General features: G+C 36.4%; 1 protein-coding gene across 6 annotated transcripts in view; it reads left to right on the forward strand.

Moving 5' to 3' along the window:
- CAMK4 (calcium/calmodulin dependent protein kinase IV) overlaps nucleotides 1-19,955 on the forward strand; it is a 243,484-nt gene that overhangs the window by 122,289 nt on the left and 101,240 nt on the right. For 5 of the 6 annotated variants that reach the window (XR_014239587.1, XM_082377466.1, XM_082377465.1 and 2 more), the window contains one exon: nucleotides 3,662-3,740. The exons of the other annotated variant lie outside the window; for it this stretch is intronic. Coding sequence is in view for 4 of the 5 variants with exons in the window: in XM_082377466.1 (XP_082233592.1) it covers nucleotides 3,662-3,740 (79 nt within the window). In the remaining variant the exon portion in view is untranslated. The remainder of the gene's footprint in view (nucleotides 1-3,661; nucleotides 3,741-19,955) is intronic. 6 annotated transcript variants of the gene reach the window in all.

Raw genomic sequence — 19,955 nt, forward strand, 5'->3', positions numbered from 1 at the left:
CTCTCTTCTATATTTTGGAAGATTTTTGAGAAGGATAGGTGTTAGCTCTTTGATAGAATTCGCCTGTGAAGCTATCTGGTCTTAGGCTTTTGTTTGTTGGAAGATTTTTAATCATAGTCTCAATTTCAGTGCTTGCGGTTGGTCTGTTTATATTTTATGTTTCTTCCTGGTTCAGTCTCAGAAGATTGTGCTTTTCTAAGAATTTGTCCATTTCTTCCAGGTTGTCCATTTTGTGGGCATATAGTTGCATGTAGTAATCTCTTATGATCCTTTGTATTTCTGCAGTGTCGGTTGTTACTTCTCCTTTTTCATTTCTAATTCTATTGATTTGAGTCTTCTCCCTTTTTTTCTTGATGAGTCTGGCTGATGGTTTATCAATTTTTTTTATCTTCTCAAAGAACCAGCTTTTAGTTTTATTGATCTTTGCTATTGTTTTCTTCATTTTTTTTTCATTTATTTCTGATCTGATCTTTATGATTTCTTTCCTTCTGCTAACTTTGGGTTTTTTTTTTTCTTCTTTCTCTAATTGCTTTAGGTGTAAAGTTAGGTTGTTTATTTGAGATGTTTCTTGTTTCTTGAGGTAGGATTGTATTGCTATAAACTTCCCTCTTAGAACTGCTTTTGCTGCATCCCATAGGTTTTGGGTCATTGTGTTTTCATTGTCATTTGTTTCTAGGTATTTTTTGATTTCCTCTTTGATTTCTACAGTGATTCATTGTGGTTTTAATTTGCATTTCCCTAATGACTGATGTTGTTGGGCATCTTTCTTTGTGCTTTTTGCCATCCATATATTTTCTTTGGTGAAGTATATATTCAAATCTTTGGCCCATCTGTAAAATGCATTACTTTCTTTTTATTGGGCTATGAGTTTGTTTCTAATTCTAGATACAAGTCCTTTATCAGATATGTGATTATAAAAACTTTCTCCCTCTCTGTGTCTTTCATAAAGCAGACATTCTTAATTTAAATGAAGTCTAATTTATTTATTTGTTCTTTGAATTATTGTGCTTTGGGCTGTGTATGTAAGAAATCATTGCCTAACTAAAGGTCACAAAATTTTCTTCTTTTTTTTAAGTTTTAGAATTATAGGTTTTACATGTATATTTATGATCCATTTTGAGTAATTTTTTCATAGAGTATGAGCTTGGATAAAGGCTTTTTGTTTTTGCTTTTGCATATGTGTATCCAGTTGTTCCAGCACTATTTATACTTGGTGAAACTGTCCTTTCGCCACCAAATTGCCTATTTATTTACCTTTGTCAGAAACCAATTAGCCATATATGTGTACAACTACTTCTGGATTCTTTTTTCCTTTCCATTTGTCTACATGTTTATTCTTCCTTCAATACCACTCTCTTGATTACTGTAGCTTTATACTAAGTCAGGAAATCAAGTATATGAATCTTTTAACTTCAAAGAGAAAGTGTATTCTGCTGTTTTTGTGTAGTGTTTTCTAAATGTCATTTAACTTAGTTTAGTTGATAATGTTGTTCATGTCCTCCATATCCTCAGTGGTAATTTTTCTGCTTTCTCTATTAACTGCTGAGAGGGTGTGTTGATGTCTCCAACTGTTTTTGTGGATTTGTCTATTTCTCTGTTCAGTTTTATCAGTTTTTGCTTCATGTATTTTGAAGCACTATTGTTAGGTGCATACACATTTACATTTGTTATGTCATTTTGTGGAATAGACCTTGTAATAATTAAGTTGTGTTCATCTTTATCCTTATTTTAAAGTCTGGTTGACATGATATTAATATAGCTACTCCTGCTTTCTTTTGTTTAGTGTTTGCATAGTATCTCTAGTCTATCATTTTATTTTTAAGCTATTTACCCTTTATATTTAAAATTGATTTATTGTATATGGTGTATAGTTTGGTCTTGATTTTTTTCAGTCTAATCTGATGATCTTTACTTTTTTTTTTTTTGAACCTGAAGTAATGAGTCATTTATTAGAAGCAAGTCATTGGCTGAACGAGTTTACATATGACAGAAAATTTGGAGGGTGGTAGATTTTCAGCATAAACAAAATTTTCTTAAAACAACATGGAATTATTTGTTTAGGTCATTGCTACAGATTGAGACTGAAGATTAAGTGGAGTCTGTTGTAGCATGTGACTGATGATCTTTATTTTTAATTGATATGCTTATAAAGTTTACATTTAATGTAATTTTTATATGATTGGATTGAAATACACCATATTATTACTTGTTTTATTTTTTAATCTCTTATTTTGTTTTGTTCCCCAGCATTTCATTTCTGATTATTCCATTTTAGCTTCATTATTGATTTTTTGCTTTTAAAAATTATTTTATTCATTGCCCTAGGTTACACGATATACACCTTTAATTAATCAGAGTCTACTTTTAAATAATATCATACTACTTAACATGTAATATAAGGACTTAACAGTATTTTCTCAAATTCTTCTCCCATTCTTTGTGCTATTGTTGTCATACATTTTACTTTTACATATGCCATAAACACAGTGAATTAATATTTTTGCTTTTTATAGATATCATTTAGAGCAATTAAAAATAAGGAAAATAGAATTTTATATTTACCTCCATTTATTCCGTTGCAACTCTTTATTTCTTTGTGTATATGTTATATCTTACCACAGTTTTAAAAAAATGTGTTGAAATTGTTCTTACCTATTAGCATTTACACCACCATTTCCTGACTTGCTGGGTCTATTAAAAATTTGATGTGCATGGGTAGCTAGGAATATGCTTGATTTGTATATTTCTTTTGTTCTTTCTTAGAATTTCAGAACCACTGGACTGAATGTATCATGAGAGGTCCTTTGGCCTAATCTTCAAAGTATGACAGATTTACTTCAACTGATCTTATTTTAAAACTTATCTGAAGTTCTCTAAGGTTGTACTTAAGCCTGCTCCGTCTCTTTTTATCTCTGTCTTGTTCTCTTGCTCTCATGACTGGAGAGGAAGCATCAGGACCACAATGTCCTGCTTTTTAATGTTCTCTTTTTAGTAACTTCACACATGTATCACATACATAAAGATAGTTATTCTCTTCTTACCATTCTCCTTTACAAGTAAAAAACTTTCTCTACTTCTCCAAGTTTTTTATAGAGGGATAAATTTACTTTTTCTCTGTATATCTTTGACCATTTTAATAGGATTTTCTCCTGGACATTTCACATAATCATTTTTGTTAGGCACATGTAAGTAAGTGGTAGCAGTATTCACCAAGATGAAGGAACCGGTATCTCTATGGGACTAATATTGGCTCTGGGAGAATGCCAGGGAACCAAATGAAATGGTGTAAATTCTCAAGGGTCCCCAGCACCTTTGCCAAGTAGTGGAGACTTTCCTGACCCTTACAGCCTAGTGCTGAAATTAAACCCTCTCCCTGAAGCCATAAGGCTTACTTTTCTCCAGAGATGACTGAAGGCAACAGCCTTAGGCAGGTTACCTGTATAGCGTTGAGCTAGGAGAAAAAAAGCAGACAGGAAAATCTTAGCACACTATCTTTAGTTATGAGAAAAAAATCCTCTCAACAGTTGGGCCAGTCCTATAATAGAACTTATAAACACTTGTCGGTTATGAGGGTAACTGTAAGACATACTTATTTTCAAGCTTTCCCCTTAATTTCTTGTCCAAAGCATAACATTTTCTTTTTGTCTTTTTCCCCCTCAAGGGGTGCTACATCCATTGTATACAGATGCAAACAGAAGGGGACCCAGAAGCCTTATGCTCTCAAAGTGTTAAAGAAAACAGTAAGTTTATTTCATTATATAATAGCATCTCTAAGGGATCTGTGACCTGGAGAAGGCAGGAGCCCTGATTCAAAGGACAAAAGGACCAGAGAGCTGCTATGTGCAACTAACTCATTTGAATCATGATTATGAGAGTGCAGCCAAATCGGTTGTTTTCTGATGGAAACTGTGATTCTTTGAAAGCAACTGGATCTCAAATTAGATACGGTTGTGGGGAGGAGAAGTATGGAATGGAAAGACATTTAGAGTTGCCAGGTAAACTTTGCTTTGTATACCTGTCATGTTTTCAGATATATATGTACATTTATATAACCTCCAATCACAATTTAATATACTAGAAAAGGTTGCTATTTAAAAATACCTAAATGAAACACAAATAGATGCATTTGTTAAAGAAGTCATCAGCTTCTAACTTGATTTTCAGATGGTGGGTTTACTTCAGTAAAGTACAACTAGGCAAATGCTAATGTATCTGGGACTGAACCTGCTCCTCGAAGAAGTTCGTATTTGAACAAGAAGGAAGGATTTTGTTTTTGGATTTTTTTTTTTGTTTTTGCCCTAAACTTGTAGGTGAGCTGAGGGGGCAAAAGTTACTTAGGCTCATCTCCAATAAGTAAGAAATGCTAAGGTGAGAGTTCAAAATACAAATGCCAGCATGTAATACTGGCATTTTTGTACTCCCTGTGCCCCAGAGAATATTTGTCATTGTAATGCCCTACTTATACTTTCTGTCCTTAGGTAATTTCCCCTTATAAAACCACAAAAAGACAACATATTCTTTTATAGCAAATTCTTCCTTTCTCAAATTTTATGTGAACAAATATGTGAAATATATATATTTCTGAAAACCCAGATGTAACATATGCTGAGGAGAGACATACTGTAACTTTTGAAGTCAAATAATACCTCTTTGAGGCCAAGGGATTTTTTATTTTCTAAAGTCAGCTTAATATCACCAACTGTTTATGTATTGTCTGGCACAGGGAAATTTTAGACTCTCATATAATGAAGAAGAGAATAATGGCACAATGTTTTCAGTCAAGTAGAAGTAGAATGACATTTTCAAACAATCTGTTAGAATTTAAGGCCATTCAACTAACAAGAACAGTATAACTGAAGAAGGTAATAGTTTAAATGGCAATTGTTCCTAATAAGGTCTTTATTCTGGATTTCCTATTTGGTGTAGCCAATGATTCCAGAATGTAGAGGCAGCTTTTGATTGATAAGCTTTGGAGTTTTCTCTTAAATCAATTTCTTATAGTCATAAAATGTATTTGAACTAAGGAGTATTAAAATTTTATGAAATAGAATTTCCTGTTAAACATCTGCTTTTTATGAAAATATATTGGCATGCTTTAGCAGTAGTGACACAAGAGATGTTTTTGGACTTGGTTGTATCATTTCTTGCTGGTTAAAAAATTCTCAGTAAAATTTGTGTGTGGTTATTTTATTTTCATAGTTGAGGAAACTTTGAAAGGCACTAGCCATATAAACATCTAGGAAAATGAGTATTCAGAAATGACTTGTGAATGCTCAGAATCCCAAAGGACAAGGGGCTGGTTTAGAGAATATTTGTTTATGTCAAAAATCTTTGGATGAATTGGAATAAGAGATAAGTGAAGACCCTTGGTGGGTTCATGACTTTTATTCATTGAGAAAGTAAAGCTCTGATTTGCCTTCCCTGTCTTCTCTTCTCCACCTCTGCTGTGGAAACATCTTCCTCCGAAGACAGGCACGAAGAAAATGTGGACGGGAACCAAGTGTCAGATGGAACTGCAGAGCGATGCAGTAAGGCAGATGTTGTCAAACACAGTTACTGTTGTACCAAATGGAATGAGAGAAATCCCCTGGAGAAACCTCAGTTTTGAACATAAATTAGATGGAATTCCCAGCATTGTCTCCTAGAATCAACCATGCCCAGAGATGTGTAAACAAGAGGAATAGCAGGCAAAACCTCAAAGAGAAATTGCCTCCAGTGTTTAATTCTATATAGGTCATGAAGACAGAACTTCCTTATCCAAATGAAATGAATGAAGCCTATGATCTTATTTTAAGACTAAGAATCTATTTCTGGAGGAAAAGTGATGCAGGGGAAACAAAGTCTTCTTCTAGCAAATTCAGTTAAAGATCTGCTCTTGACGGGGAAAGTGAGCTTCAGAAAACTTGAATGATCTGGGTAATCTATTTATTAGATTGAGCCACACATAAAACTGCATCTATTAAACTATTCTTGACCTATAAAAAATGACAATTTTATGTGGTTCAACTAACAACTTTGGGGCTACTATACCACTTCACTGGATAATTTCTTGGGTCCTCATTTTATGATTAGACCCAAACTTAAGAGGTTTGAAAGATTATCTATCTACATCTATCTGTCTGTCTATCATCTATCAACTATCTGTAAGAATTGCATAGGGCTGATGTAATAAAGTACCATAAACTGGATGGCTTAGAACAATTAAAATTTATTCTTTTACAGTTTTGAAGTCTAGAAGTCTGAAATCAAGGGGGCAGGACGGCAAGGTTGATTCCTTCTGAGGGCACTGATGGAGAATTTGTTCCATGCCTCTCTCCTAGCTTCTGGTGACCGTCAGCAATGTTTGATGTTCCTCGACTTGTCATTGCATCACTCTAATCTCTGTATTCATTGTCACATGGCAGTCTTCTCCCTGCATGTCTTCATATCATCTTCCTTCTCTGCATGTCTGTGTTCACATTTCCCTCTTCTTATAAGGACACCAGTTCTGTTGGATTAGGGGCCCACCCTACTCCAGTATGACCTCATCTTAAATTAACTACCTATATTTACAACCACTAATTCCCAGATAAAGTCACATTTTTAAGGACTAGGGGGTTAGGACTTCAACATATTTTGGAGGGGGGAACACAATTCCACCCAAAATCCTATCAATAAAAGAGGACCTCTAAGGTGAATTTCAAAATATTCTACTCAATAATCTATCTGAAGTTGAATAAAACTTTTATCACATTCAAGAAACTAATAAACATAAGAAAACCTATCCATTTTATAGGTGATTAGATTCATATATAAATGTTTTTAAGTCTAAGAAAAGTTCCCTATCTCTTCAACAAGTTAATTATTTGATAACAATAATCCTCTTCCCCAGGATCTGTTTAAAAGCTGTTTCAGGACAGTTTACCCAAATTTTATTTTGTGGCCAATATTATGTTCCTTTCTCATAGCTTAATATTTTAGGAAGGATTTAGTTTACCTTGGCAATAAGGGACTTACTCCCCCTATAAAACACCCTGATTGTCATTAACAATCCATTAAGCACTCATATGTCTGAGTGATAGACAAAGACTCTAATTTATCCATAGGAAGACAGACTAAAGCATCTACTCTTGTGGAGAAATCCACATTCCATTGGTTGTCAGGTACAGGACAGAATTAATACTGATAATAAACATAAAGTAGCTTGTTATGTTCAGACAGTTAGGTATTTTGGCTAATAAAATATCCTTGTGGGAACTTAACATGTAATTATAACAAAAATATTTTAAATTACCATATATTTTATATGTGGATATAATACCATGTTCTTTAGCTATAGACAACTACAATTTCTAGAATTAGAATACATTAAAATACATATCGACCAACATCATTAATGTCTGCAACTTACTTTCAAATAGTTCACAATGAAAGAAAAGTGTGCATGTGTGTATGTGTGTGCACATATAGGGAGAGAGAGAGAGAAAAAAATATGGCAAAAATCAATAGTTATTAAATTTAGGACAGTGTACTAGGGTCCATGCTGGATTTCAGAATTTCAGTATATGAGAAAATTCTCATAACGAAAAATTTGAGTTAAACCAAACTTCAACATTGAGATCCTGTTCAACATAACTTTTCTCTGGACATTCAGAAAGTGTTACAAGATCTTACAGTTTCTAAATGTCCTGATAAACACCAGTGACTCTCTATTATAGATGTATTGAAGTGCCAGAAAACAGAAAATGATAATTGAACCAACTTTTTACTATACTGAAAATCCTGGACTTTTCCAGAAACAATATCCATTTGTCTCATCAAGTCATTAATGAGGATAAAGCTTTGAGGGCAGTGAGAGTAAACAAGAGAGGAAAATGAATTGAAGGGCTCTTTTGGTTGTTTATTTTTTTTAATTTTTTTCCACGTAGTATTAGAGATCCTTGGACTGAAGAACTCATCAAGTCACTGGGAGTGCCATACCTACTCTCCTCCTGGGAAAGGTGACCCATTTTGTAACTTTTTATTTTAAAACAGTTACAGATTTACAGGCAGTGCCATTTTTGTTGCCCATAAATACCTCATTACCTTGTATGTAATTGGCTTGCAGATATCAGTGAAACTTTTACTGTGAACTTTGTAAAACGAATCCAGGGTGAAGGAAACAAGGCCTCCTTTTTTCCTTCACTCATGAGCCTTTCATCATCTCCGTTTTATGCGATATTTAGAAGAAATTAAAGTAGAGTAGAAAGATTTTCTAAGCTGCGTCCTCAGATGAACAACTTTGAGGCATTAAAAGATTCTGACAGACACGGGTAGTGGGACAATAAGTGATTTACAAGATGGGACCTTTTTATTGATGTTACGTGACTTTTGAATATGCCAAACTTAAAACTGCACAGAAGGAAAATAATAGATTCAAGAAAATGTCAAAATTTGAACAGATTATGCAGATGGAACCTTCAGTCTGGACTGACTTTTGCTGAGTTAAATGGAATCACAACTTTTGAAGAATTTTGGTGTTAATGGAGTCACTATTTCAGGAATGAGTCACAGGCATTATCTCTTTTCCTAAGGAGTACATCCCTTAGGGTGTGTCTAAATAATCACACTTCAGGCCTATCAATATGGCTCATTTTCAAGAACTGATTGAGATTTAAGAAAATTATGATCATCAATCATTTATAGTGTCCCTGGAATTTTGAAGACACATATTTGAATTCTAAAATCCTGATGACATTTCTAGCCATGTGGCTCAACTCTTGAAAAAGATTGCATTCAGATTGCTATAAAATCCTTTCATGAAATACCCAGTAGTCTAAGAATTAATCTCAGTGTGTAAATTCAGAATTTATGAGTCTGAGAGCCAATCTCAGTGTGTAAGTTCAGAATGTATAGGTCTTCTGACTCTCCTTAAGAATGGCTATGTAGTTGTGGGGTAAGATCATGGGCTGTGGAGCCAGACAACTTGAGTTCAGGATCACTTCTGCCACTTACTACCTGTGTGACCCTACAACAGTTATGTAAATCTCTCAATCTATCTGTGAAATGAGTTTAAGAACATCTAGCCTGTGGCATTTTAGTGACAATTAAAATGAGATAACTTATGTAAAATATTTCTCAGCACCTTAGGGAGCATGTAATAAATGGTGAACATTGTTCTTATTATTAATTGTAATGGGTCCACACAGATATTTTATATTATAATAGTACCAGCTCATTCTATGTAATTCTAATGTTTTCATTAGCTTGACTGAAAACTAAGCAGTAAGCAGCACCAGACATATTGTATACTGCTGTATGAATAAACTAATTATATCATTTTGGGATTGCTTTTAAAATATCTGCTAAAAATGGGTGTATATTTTACTATTATCAATAAAATTTAATGTGACACTAAAGATTTCTGGTCGTATGACCTCATACTTAAACAAATCTTGGATGCCCATGATTCCTAGATTTGGAACACTTTCAACCCTACTGCTCTATTCTGATTCTTGACATTGGACAACTGTGACTTGATCCATAGTTTAGAAGCTGTTTTAGGTCTAAATTTTGTCATATTTTAGTTATTGTAATGTAAACTTATCTATAGATTTCTGGAAAGGCTTTTCTTGAATAATTTAATTAGCATTCACCTAGTAAATGTTCCTAACTTTTATAAAATTTCCATTAAGTGCTAAGGGATAAAAGAGGCCTTTTATCCTCCTCTCAGTTAGTTGAAGAGCCACACATTGTGACTTGCTAATCATTCTATGAGTTAGTTTTTAATTTGTATTCATTTTTCCTTATGTTCTTGTGAATTAGCTCTTTGAGTATGTAACTATGATGCTGCAGGAGACTTTGAAAAGTTGCTCTAGATTAAATTACAGAATGTACACAGGCCTCCCTCAAATTCTTGGTAGTTGAATCTCCGGGATGTCTCCATTAGAGAAGTTTTCAGGTTTTTCAGTTCTGAAACAGAAGTAATAACATTTATACCACTTGGTAAACTGAGGATTACCTGCTCTTGTCTCTTTCTATTTAACCTTTGGGAACATGGAAAACTGACCACAGGCCATTCATTTTTCAATTTCTGTGATATACGTAAGAGAGATGGCTAGGTCAATCTGTGTTAAAGATATGCATCTATTAAACACTGCTATAACTACTTTTAACAACTAATGGGTATGCTCTAGAAGTGGAGTCAAGGTCGCCCTTGGTCAGTGATGGAGAGGAAAATAATAAATCACTAGCTCAAATAGACTTTTTGGGCCCAATTGAGGTCTCAGAACACATTAAGGAAAGTAGCTTGCCGATAACAAGCTGTGTCAAGTGAAGTGAAACTTCTTCAAGCATTCTGTCAGTTGGAACCTATTGATTTTCATAGGGACTATTAAGCCAGGTTTCCTGGAATAGGAATAGGGATATTTCTATTTAGTTTGTGACAAGTATATGTCTACAAGAGAAGAGAGGTAGCAGGGTGGAATGTTAAAATCTTGGCCTGATTTGTATGCTTTACCATTCAAAGATCCACTTGGAAGTCTGAACATTCTTGCAGAGAACTAGTCGTTGCAGTTTGATTTGTTTTCTTTCTTGATAGAAACGCTGCTAGAATCTGTCACAGTTCAGCTCACTTATCTATCCTCTCATTTTATTGATCTTTCACAGGCATTTTGTTGCCTTTTAAAAAATAAACATAATTCAGAGGCAAGCTGATACAAGGGAAGTAGGGAGAGAGAGATTGATAATACAGGCACCGGCCTGTGTGCTATTACCCAGAAAGAAACATACTTTGCAGTTACATCATCTACTCAAGTTATCACATTTAACCCTCTAGTACTTTCTTTTTTAAATTTTATTTATTTTTGGCTGCATTGGGTCTTCGTTGCTGCGTGCGGGCTTTCTCTAGTTGCCATGAGCAGGGGCTACTCTTCGTTGTGGTGCATGGGCTTCTCATTGCGGTGGCTTCTGTTGTTGCAGAGCACGGGCTCTAGGTGCATGGGCCTCAGTAGCCGTGGTGTGCAGGCTCTAGAGCGCAGGCTCAGTAGTTGTGGTGCACGGGCTTAGTTGCTCCACGCCATGTGGAATCTCCCTGGACCAGGGCTCGAACCTGTGTCCCCTGCATTGGCAGGCGATTCTTAACTACTGCACCACCAGGGAAGTCCCAACCTTCTGGTACTTTTACAAGTAGTGAGTGGTTGGATCTAAAGTGATCTTCACCCTTTATATGAAGTCTATGGAGGTAAAAAAGGAGGTGACTAGCCCAAACCAGAGGAAATCTTAGAGGAAGAGCTTATGTTACCATACCCTAGTAGAAGAAAGAGACTAGAAACTTCTCAGAGAACTGAATGGGAAAGGCCTTGTAACCAAAGGAGAGGTGCTGGGCAGCAGGAAAGTTGAGAGGAGCCCAAGGAGATCAGAGCTGGGGAGTGGTGCCTGATCGACCACAAACAGGAAAGCTGAGAAGGAACACAGTAGATCAGCCTCAAAGCAAACTTAGGATTCCTATCTTAGTGAGAAGGGGAAAAGCTATAATCTTAGTGTTAACAGGGAAAAACATTTTAACAAATTTTTATTTTTATATTTCTTTATGGTACAAAGTTGAATGATGGTCAAAGCTGTATTCATCCAGACAATGTAAGAAGAGCGGAGAGAAAGAAGGCTAAGAGAAGATCAAGTCCTGGAACTCCAAAACCATTAATTTGCTGAAAGAGAGGAAATGAATGACTGTGTGCAAAGGATATTGATTAGAAGAGATCCAAATAATTTTCAGTATTGAATTAGCTTATAACAGCTTTTTTTTAAAAGTAAGCATTTTCAAATCACCATATGCCACTCCAGCAATTTTAACAGTAAAGAAGCATAATGCTAATAAGAATGGGACCCACACTTAATTATTCAACAATATGTAGTAGCCCCTTTCATATGTTAACGCAACAATGCCTCATGGGAGTGTTTTACTTAAGGGAGTTTTAGAGAAGGGATGTTTCCCCGAAGGGCACAATAGCATGGAGAATTTGAACGCAAGACTTTTGCGTCCCAAATCTGAGCCCTTTCTATTGATACCAGCTAGGTCCTGAAAGAGAAAAAGACCAAAAAAAAAAAAAAAAAAAAAAAGTAAGGAATAAGCATGGCCCAGATCTGGGACTGAAACTAGATGTTGCTCCTTGCTAATCTGATAAAGGATGAAAAAGCCTTTGTTGACACACAGACACAGAGAAGCTGAGTGCAGTTCAGGTCACACTGTGAGTGAGCAAGAGTTTCCTGTGTGCAGAGAAAACAAGCAACATATTTCTTTTCCAAATGTTATTAAAACCTTAGTTTAATGCGTCTCAGTATACAATATCCACTAACAAATGAAAGAAGAATAACGAAGGAGTGTGTAATGTACAAAACATTGCGGGGTGTGGCTCTCTTTGCCTTTTGTCTCATGGGTAGGTAGGATGCAGTGATGGTCCCACGTGTGGCTGTGTATATGGAGTTCCAGTTTGCTCTCTGCTCTAAGTGTCAGTATCACAGGGTACATTCAGTACATTCAAAGCTACTCATACTTATCTCTACCCCAGAAGTCTGAAAAATGTATCAAATGGGTAGTTATATCTACAATGCTTTTTTCCCCACAGAATACCACACTGTCACTGGGAGGATTTTTCTTTGAAATTTTGAGATCAGAATGGTTTAGAACTGTTTTTCCATCATAGCATCAGGACATATTTGGGTGTCATGATCAGTTTCAAGGTGTGACATACATACTGAAGTACTGTAGGCTGTGAATGCTTTCTTTTATTGATAAATCAAAGTGGATCCAAGATTACTATTGTCATCTTTTAAATTTTGACGTATTTTATGAAGGGGAATGTGGATGAGTGTCACGATTTACCTACCATATTTATATCTGCAAAAAAAAAAAAAAGAAATTTAAGTATTCTTTGCGTTCTATGATGATTAAAATTCTTCCTGAATCTGGTACCAACTGGATATCTGGGGGGAAAAGTACTTAAATTTTTCAGTCAAAGATATCTCAGTTTTTTACAGTTTAAGAGTCTCTTTTAGTTTAAAAGAATTTCTTTAGAGTAAGTATTCAGTGTAAACTCAGCTCTCTCTCAGAGCTGTTTCTCCCTCACTCTGTTCTTACCACATTGGCTTCTGGGTTCAAGGGCAGCTACGTAACACATGGGAGCATGGTCTCTACAGTGAGGATAAAGCAGCCATGCACCACAGCCATCGCCAGATGCTGACTACATTAGAGACGGGGTTAGGCAAGGGCATTAGCAGCTATAGACAGCTGGGGAACACATCATGGGGTTGAATAATGATCAGACATTCAGAGACAGAACAAGACTAGCCCACTGCATGAATCATAGGCCCCTTTCCACTGCCCTCTCTGAGCCCTGACAGTCCTGGAAACTATCAAGAGAGGAAGCAATGGTAGGGCATTAGCAAGGAATGTATGCATATCTACCCAGTTAGTCATACATGGAACTTTTATGCTCTGAGCCGTTTAATCCAGAAGAGATTTAAGGACACGCTGATGGGAGTGCATTGAGGAGATGCATATCACTGTAAAGAGAAAGACTTTGAGAAGGACTGAGCTGACATGCTTTAGTTATTGATTTCTGGAAACATCTGAACTCTTCAGAAAAAATGAAGCTCTGGGTTAAGATGTTAAGATGCTTCCTCACCAAGGAAGGCAAATCCAGACTTATACAAAGAGAAAGAGCTACTGCTGTGGACTTAAAAAACATGCACGTGAGAGTTGTGAGTCAAGTTTTATTTGGGGGCAAAATGAGGACTGTAGCCCAGGAGACAGCATTTCAGATAGTTCTGAGAAACTGCTCCAAAGAAGTAGGGGGGAAGATCAGTATATATGTGATTTTGGTGAAGGGGGAGTATATACAATCAAGCACATATTTTTTGCAGAAAGTTTCTGCTAGTCACCAGGAGCAGGGGTCACCATGAAGGATTTTAGTACTTTTCTAGATATGAGGAGATACAAGAATTGGGCTCATAAAATCGAATCCTGAAAATATCTATCTGAAGACCTGTTCTGCCAGTCTTCCCAGAGCACAGAGTTTCTCATTTCTGCTCTCCACCCTGAACTCCTTTCAGGGGGTGTTGAAAATCAGCAGCTGCAGCAGCACATGATTTAATCCTTGTAGAGGTAGCTGACAACTGCCAATTTGTTGTTGACACTGCCGTGGAACAAAAGCAACAAGGAAATTTTTTTTCAAACCTTAAATCATTAAGATTTCTTGTATCTCTTTCCTATTCCAGCCCCAGAGCATTATTATATCACTTTTAGGGTCATTTAAAAGCCTTTTGTGTCTACAGCCTGTTCTTTTCCTTTTTTTAAGGAAGTTTTTAGCATTTTTGAACAATATTAACCAGGGTATCTGAAAGTCTTAATTGTCTTAGAACATCAAGGAGCTAACGCTTCTAAGAGTGTCTAGGTGTTCCCCTATTCAAAGCTATCCTCAGTAAGGGATTCAACCCCAAGATGTAACTGATGAGACTTAAATGCTAATATTTCCAGGAGTACTTTTTGTTTTTGTTATTTGACAGGTTACAAAGTCATAAACTTCTTGAATATGTAAATTCTCAGTTTAGTATCTCATAGATGATCACTTAGTTTTAGGATCAAAGGGAGATCTCAGGGCCTCTGAAAATATATGCCGCTCACTTCAAATGGTTTGGGAATTCTGCAACCGAGTCATTGCTGTCCAGCTGAAAGCAATATAAAATGAGAACTAAATTTTGCTGTTTTCATGCCTTCTTGGTAATTTTTAAAGTATTTTGAAAAGTACTGCCTTGACCGTGTGAAAACGACTAAAAAGAACGAAAAAGAAATGATGAATTTGTTTCAGTTCTATTAGAACTTGAATGTCTGTAGGACCTGGCTGTTACTCAGGTCTGTAGTAACCCAGGTGTGACCCTGATGGTCAACAGTAATTAATAAACATGAGAAATGGCCTTAAAATTTCCATGGAGCTTAACCACAGTAGTACAGCTCTCATCCCAGTCTTCAAAAAAAGGTGAAGGAAGGTGTTTAAATTTGAATGCAAATAGACACCAGTCCCCCTCTTTGATTACCATTCAGCAAGAAGATTATATTGGACATAGTTTAAGATTTTAATGAAGTTGTCTTCCACACTTTTAGGGAAAAAAAGATAAATAAAGCTATATTTTCATGTTTTTTAGGCATTTTTCCTTTCTAGGGCTGGAATACCCTCATAAATACTTATATTTCTACACTTTGTTTTAGTTGGATTAATTTTTATGTGAAGACTTAGAAAATTGGAAATAGAAGACTAGGAAATGTTTACCTTACTTTTACAAATTCTTTCAGGAAAGGCACTGAACATCTACCACGGGCCAGGAGATTTCGTATATATTCTCATTTAATCCTTACAACAATAACACGGTAGGGTAGCAATTATTATCCACATCTTATCCGTGAAGAAATTGAAATAATCCTCACATAGGATAAGAGACTTTATAAAGGGCTCTAAATGGTAGGGCCAGAATCCAAATTGCATTTTTAAAAAAAGTACAACCAAGGATGTTCATTACAGAATGATTTATATTAGTAACAAAATGTAGGCAATTGTAAGTGTCTAACCATAGGATAGCCATTAATGACACGGGGCCATTAGGAAGCTCTGTTTTACATTCTGCTTATGAACATTGGGTATTCATAAAACTTTATGGTATTTTCAGTGAACACTGTAAGAAACAAAATTGTATTTCCATATTTGAAATATATAAGGAAATATGCACAGTTTTAAAAACTGAAAGGAAATAAACCAAAATGATAATGATGATGTTACAATGGTAGATATGGTACTCACTCTTATTTTTCATATTTTACATTTTTTTTAAAAAGTGGCTGATACCTTTATAAAAATTTATAATATGTGTTTATTTTCTTCCAACCCTGGCAACATGAACATAAAAGAAAATTTGGGAGGCTAACATTATGTTCATTTTTTGTAAGCACCTGATATCAATTTCTTTTTTGCATGGATTTGACCATGCGGGTATTGAAGTCACCTCATTGGGGAATATGTGAATAGGAACCGAGCAAAGCTTTTCTTTTGAACTGTCCCTTGACTGGCACAAAGACAAAGCAGAAAATTCACAGTTGCATCCCTAGAATTCTCTGCTTACCAAGGATCTCACTTCTCCTTCTTTGGGAATGCATAGTATACTCCAGTTCTCACACTTCTCTTTTCTAATTTTCATCATTTCATTCTCATTTAATCTCTTCTGTGGTTATGTTTGATACACAGCATGTATCACACAAATTAACAGCAAGGTGTGCTGGTTGAAGAAGAAGCTGTGAAAGCTCTATATCCTGTGAGGAATATCAGTACCTGCTGCAGTGGATTTAGAAAGTCAGTAACTTCACCAGAGATTTTGTTAATTATATTTCTTGGAACATTCCCCATTTACCCATGGGAGAGTGCAATCTTGAATAAGTGGTATAGTGACCCTTTGTGGCTCACAATTTAGAAATCACAAGCTATTATCTGTGTAGTCTCTAGAAGATCTGGGTACTTAACTCTGCCTGTGAGACAGGCATTCTCCACTCCATTGGTGTTGATAACATGACAAAAATTTCATACGGATTTGAATGGCAGGAGAAGTGACTAACCAAATCTAATCTCATCTAACCAGAGCTGTTAAACCAGGGATTTTTTCCTTTGAGCCCCCAACCTTTTGTATTCAAACACTAGTACCATCCCTTATTTATTTATTCAATAAATTTATATACCAGGTGTTGGTCAATAATGCTGGTGGTACTAATGTGTAAAAAATGGACAAGCCCTTGCTATCATAGAGCTTATGTTCTGGTGGGAGAAACAAATAATGAATTTGTAACTAAATGGTAACATAGATTTGTGTAAATTTTATAAAGGGATTAGAGTGATGATTATGGTATGCGTATATGTGTATGTGTGTGTAGCTACTTTTGATGCAGTGACCTGGGAAGGCCTCTCATTTGTTTTCTGAGTGAAGTGAGAAGGTCTAGTGGAAGAGGGTGTGGCAAGTGTGAAGGCCTTGGAACCTGGTCTGGGAGTTGAGTGGCCTGTATAGAGAGAGAAAAATGACATTAGCTCCAAAGGGTGAGGCCAACCCATCCTGAGTTTTAAGGCCTTGGTAAAGAGTTTGCATTTACTCTTAGAACCATGGGATGCCAACATTTAAGTTGGAGAGTGACAGGATCTGATTTACATTTTAAAGACATCACCCTGGCTGCTGTATGCAGAGGGAATGATTGCAAAGACTAAGAATCAAAGCAGGGAGACTAGTTAGGAAGTATTAAAATACTTCTGCAGCCTTTAAAGTAAGTCAGACCAAAATGGTGACATGGTATAATCAATTTCACGTGAAGAAGGGAGTGATCAAATATATCGAATGCTGCTGACAGAGTAAGATAAGATCAGAAAAGCAGTTAGTGTCCTCCAAGGAGACCACTGACTTCTATAAAAGCAGTTTTGGAAGAGTTCTTGGGATGATGCCAGATTGAATTTCACTGACAAATATACGGGGAAAGGGAGGAGGAAGTTGAGAAAATGCAGAGGCAGCTCTGGAGAGGTTTTCTGCTAAGGGGAGCAGAGCTACACTTTGGAAGCAGGAAGAGGGGTGAGGGACTGAGGGGTGAGATCTTTTTAAAGATAAGAGGTATTAAATGAGGGTTACCCCCATATATTCTTAATGCCAGGGAGAGATACAGAGATGAAAGAAATAGCAGAGGGAGGTGTATAAAATATAATGTCCTTTCTACTTTATATATCATGTTCTCTTCCCTTTTTTCTCTCCCTCTGTTAAGCCAAACCTGTTTCTAGAGAAAGTCTGGCATCAGCCAGATCTTTTGTATAAACTTTGTTCAGCTTGTTATCTCTCCCAGGAATATTTTAAGCCTCCTTCATTCACTGTAAAGTAAAAGACTGTTCCCCGTGAAAGAATTTCTAGCATCTGCAAGCAGGAAGTCTTATATTTTAGACTCTAAGAATGAAGGAGGAGAGGTTACCTCCTTTGGAAGAGCTGCTGTCTTCTGAACCTACCTGATTTACAGAGGTTTCAGGTTCTGAAAGACAAGTGTTTTTCTTTCTGGGTTGAGCTTCTGAGAGCCATTTTTGTCTTCTTAAATTCAGTTCCAATCCTTGGGATCCTCCTCCATTGGAAAGCTCTACTTTTCTCCTTTTTGCCTCCCAAATGTTTTAGAGTCTGCAGAGAGTAGGAAGTGGCTGTTACAGAACTACCAAAGAATACTGTTTCACAATTTTCAAAACCAAGCTTATCTGACTGAAATGCTTATTAGTCTGTCTTCTCATACTGGTCAGAACCAGATTGGCATTATACTAGTCTTGTTAAATGTAAAATAGAATACTGGTTTCTCTACAGTTTACTTTTTCTGTCGGTCCCACCCCACCATATCTATTGCTCATCACTGCCTCCACCTCTGAACCATCACCTCCTCTGTGTAGCTGCGCCTACCGTTCTCCTCTCCATTGAGTCCAAAGTCACACGGAAATATCTGGGAGAAGAACATTCAAGATGAAAAACTATCAAGTACAAAGTGGAAAGGCTCAGAAGTGGAAATGATCTTGGCTTCTTGAAAGATCAATTCGATGATCAGTGAGCTGTAGTAAAAGGGGATGAATGGTAGGTGAGTTCAGTACAATGGACAGGGACACGATATTATTAGCATCTTCCTAAACCTGTTTATTCACCATCTCAGTAAATGGCAATATTATTTTACCCATTTCTCAGATGGAAAAACAAGCAGTCAACCTTTGCATTTCTCTTTCTCTTATACCCCATAACCAGTCCATCTTCAAATACTGTTGGTTCTTCCTTAAAAAAATGTTCATCTACTTCTCACTCACCTCCTTCATCACTAGCACCTGGGTCTAAGTCACCATCAACTCTCACCTGGATAACTGCCATAACTTCTTATTGAGTCTCTTTGATTTAACTCTTCCAATCATCCTCACATCCTCATCCCTACAAGAGTCAGAGTATCCTTCTTTTTTTTTTTTTGGTTGCACTGCTTGGCCTATGGGATCTTAGTTCCCCAACCAGGGATTGAATCCGGGCCCTCAGCAGTGAGAGCGCAGAGTCCTAACCATTGGACCACCAGGGAATTCCCAAGAGTGAGAGTATCCCTTTAAAAATTAACTGAGGTCATGTCATTCCTCTCTCAAAATCTTCCAAATGTGTCTGACCTCTCTGATACAAAAATATCAAGTCCTTACCATGTTCATCCTGGCTTCTGGTCATTAGGAGACTCTGTCATCATCTATTGTTTTCCTCCTCTGTCACTTTCCTCTGGCTAAACTGGCCTCTTTGTTGGAGGCATAAGGGAGGAGAAATGGTCTGGACATAGCAATGAGTAGCAAAAAGGACACCCTGTCCTCCTTCCAGGCCCTATGGTACCTTTCCTACTGGCATGAAGACAAGTCACCACTTGGGAAGACCCTAAAGAAAGTAAGGTAGTCATGAGATGCCCAGGTTTCTGTTAGGTCAAGAAGATAAAGGAATAGTCAGACTTGGCTAAAATTCTGTAGTTTTTGGAGATATTAGCCTCAGGTAGGAAAACCTCAGTATTTTTCTCAGTGTCCCACATTTGATTTTTGCATGTTCAAATAGCAGTTCCTAGCTTTCAAATCCTTGTAGGCTAAAACTGTCATTCTTGAATTTAACAAAGCTCCAGTTGTCAAGTCTTTTCACCAAGCATGTTAGTGCCAGCATGTACTTGTTGATATGTCAGAAAACAGGATGCTAAATTAAGCAGAAGCTATGCAGAAAAGAATTGTGAAAATTTAAAGATATTTGTCTGCTTATTTACCCATTAATAATTTACATTTTGCCTCTTTCCACAAAGGATTTGAGGAGCACAGTTCTGTACTTCACATCATGTTCTCTGGTCATTGTTAAAACCAAAAATGAGCCTAAGAAGCCAGAGAAATAGCAGAGAGACAAAATAAGAC

This window comes from Balaenoptera borealis (assembly GCF_965194805.1).
Source record: "Balaenoptera borealis genome assembly, chromosome: 2".
In the NCBI taxonomy this organism is placed as follows: domain Eukaryota; kingdom Metazoa; phylum Chordata; class Mammalia; order Artiodactyla; family Balaenopteridae; genus Balaenoptera; species Balaenoptera borealis.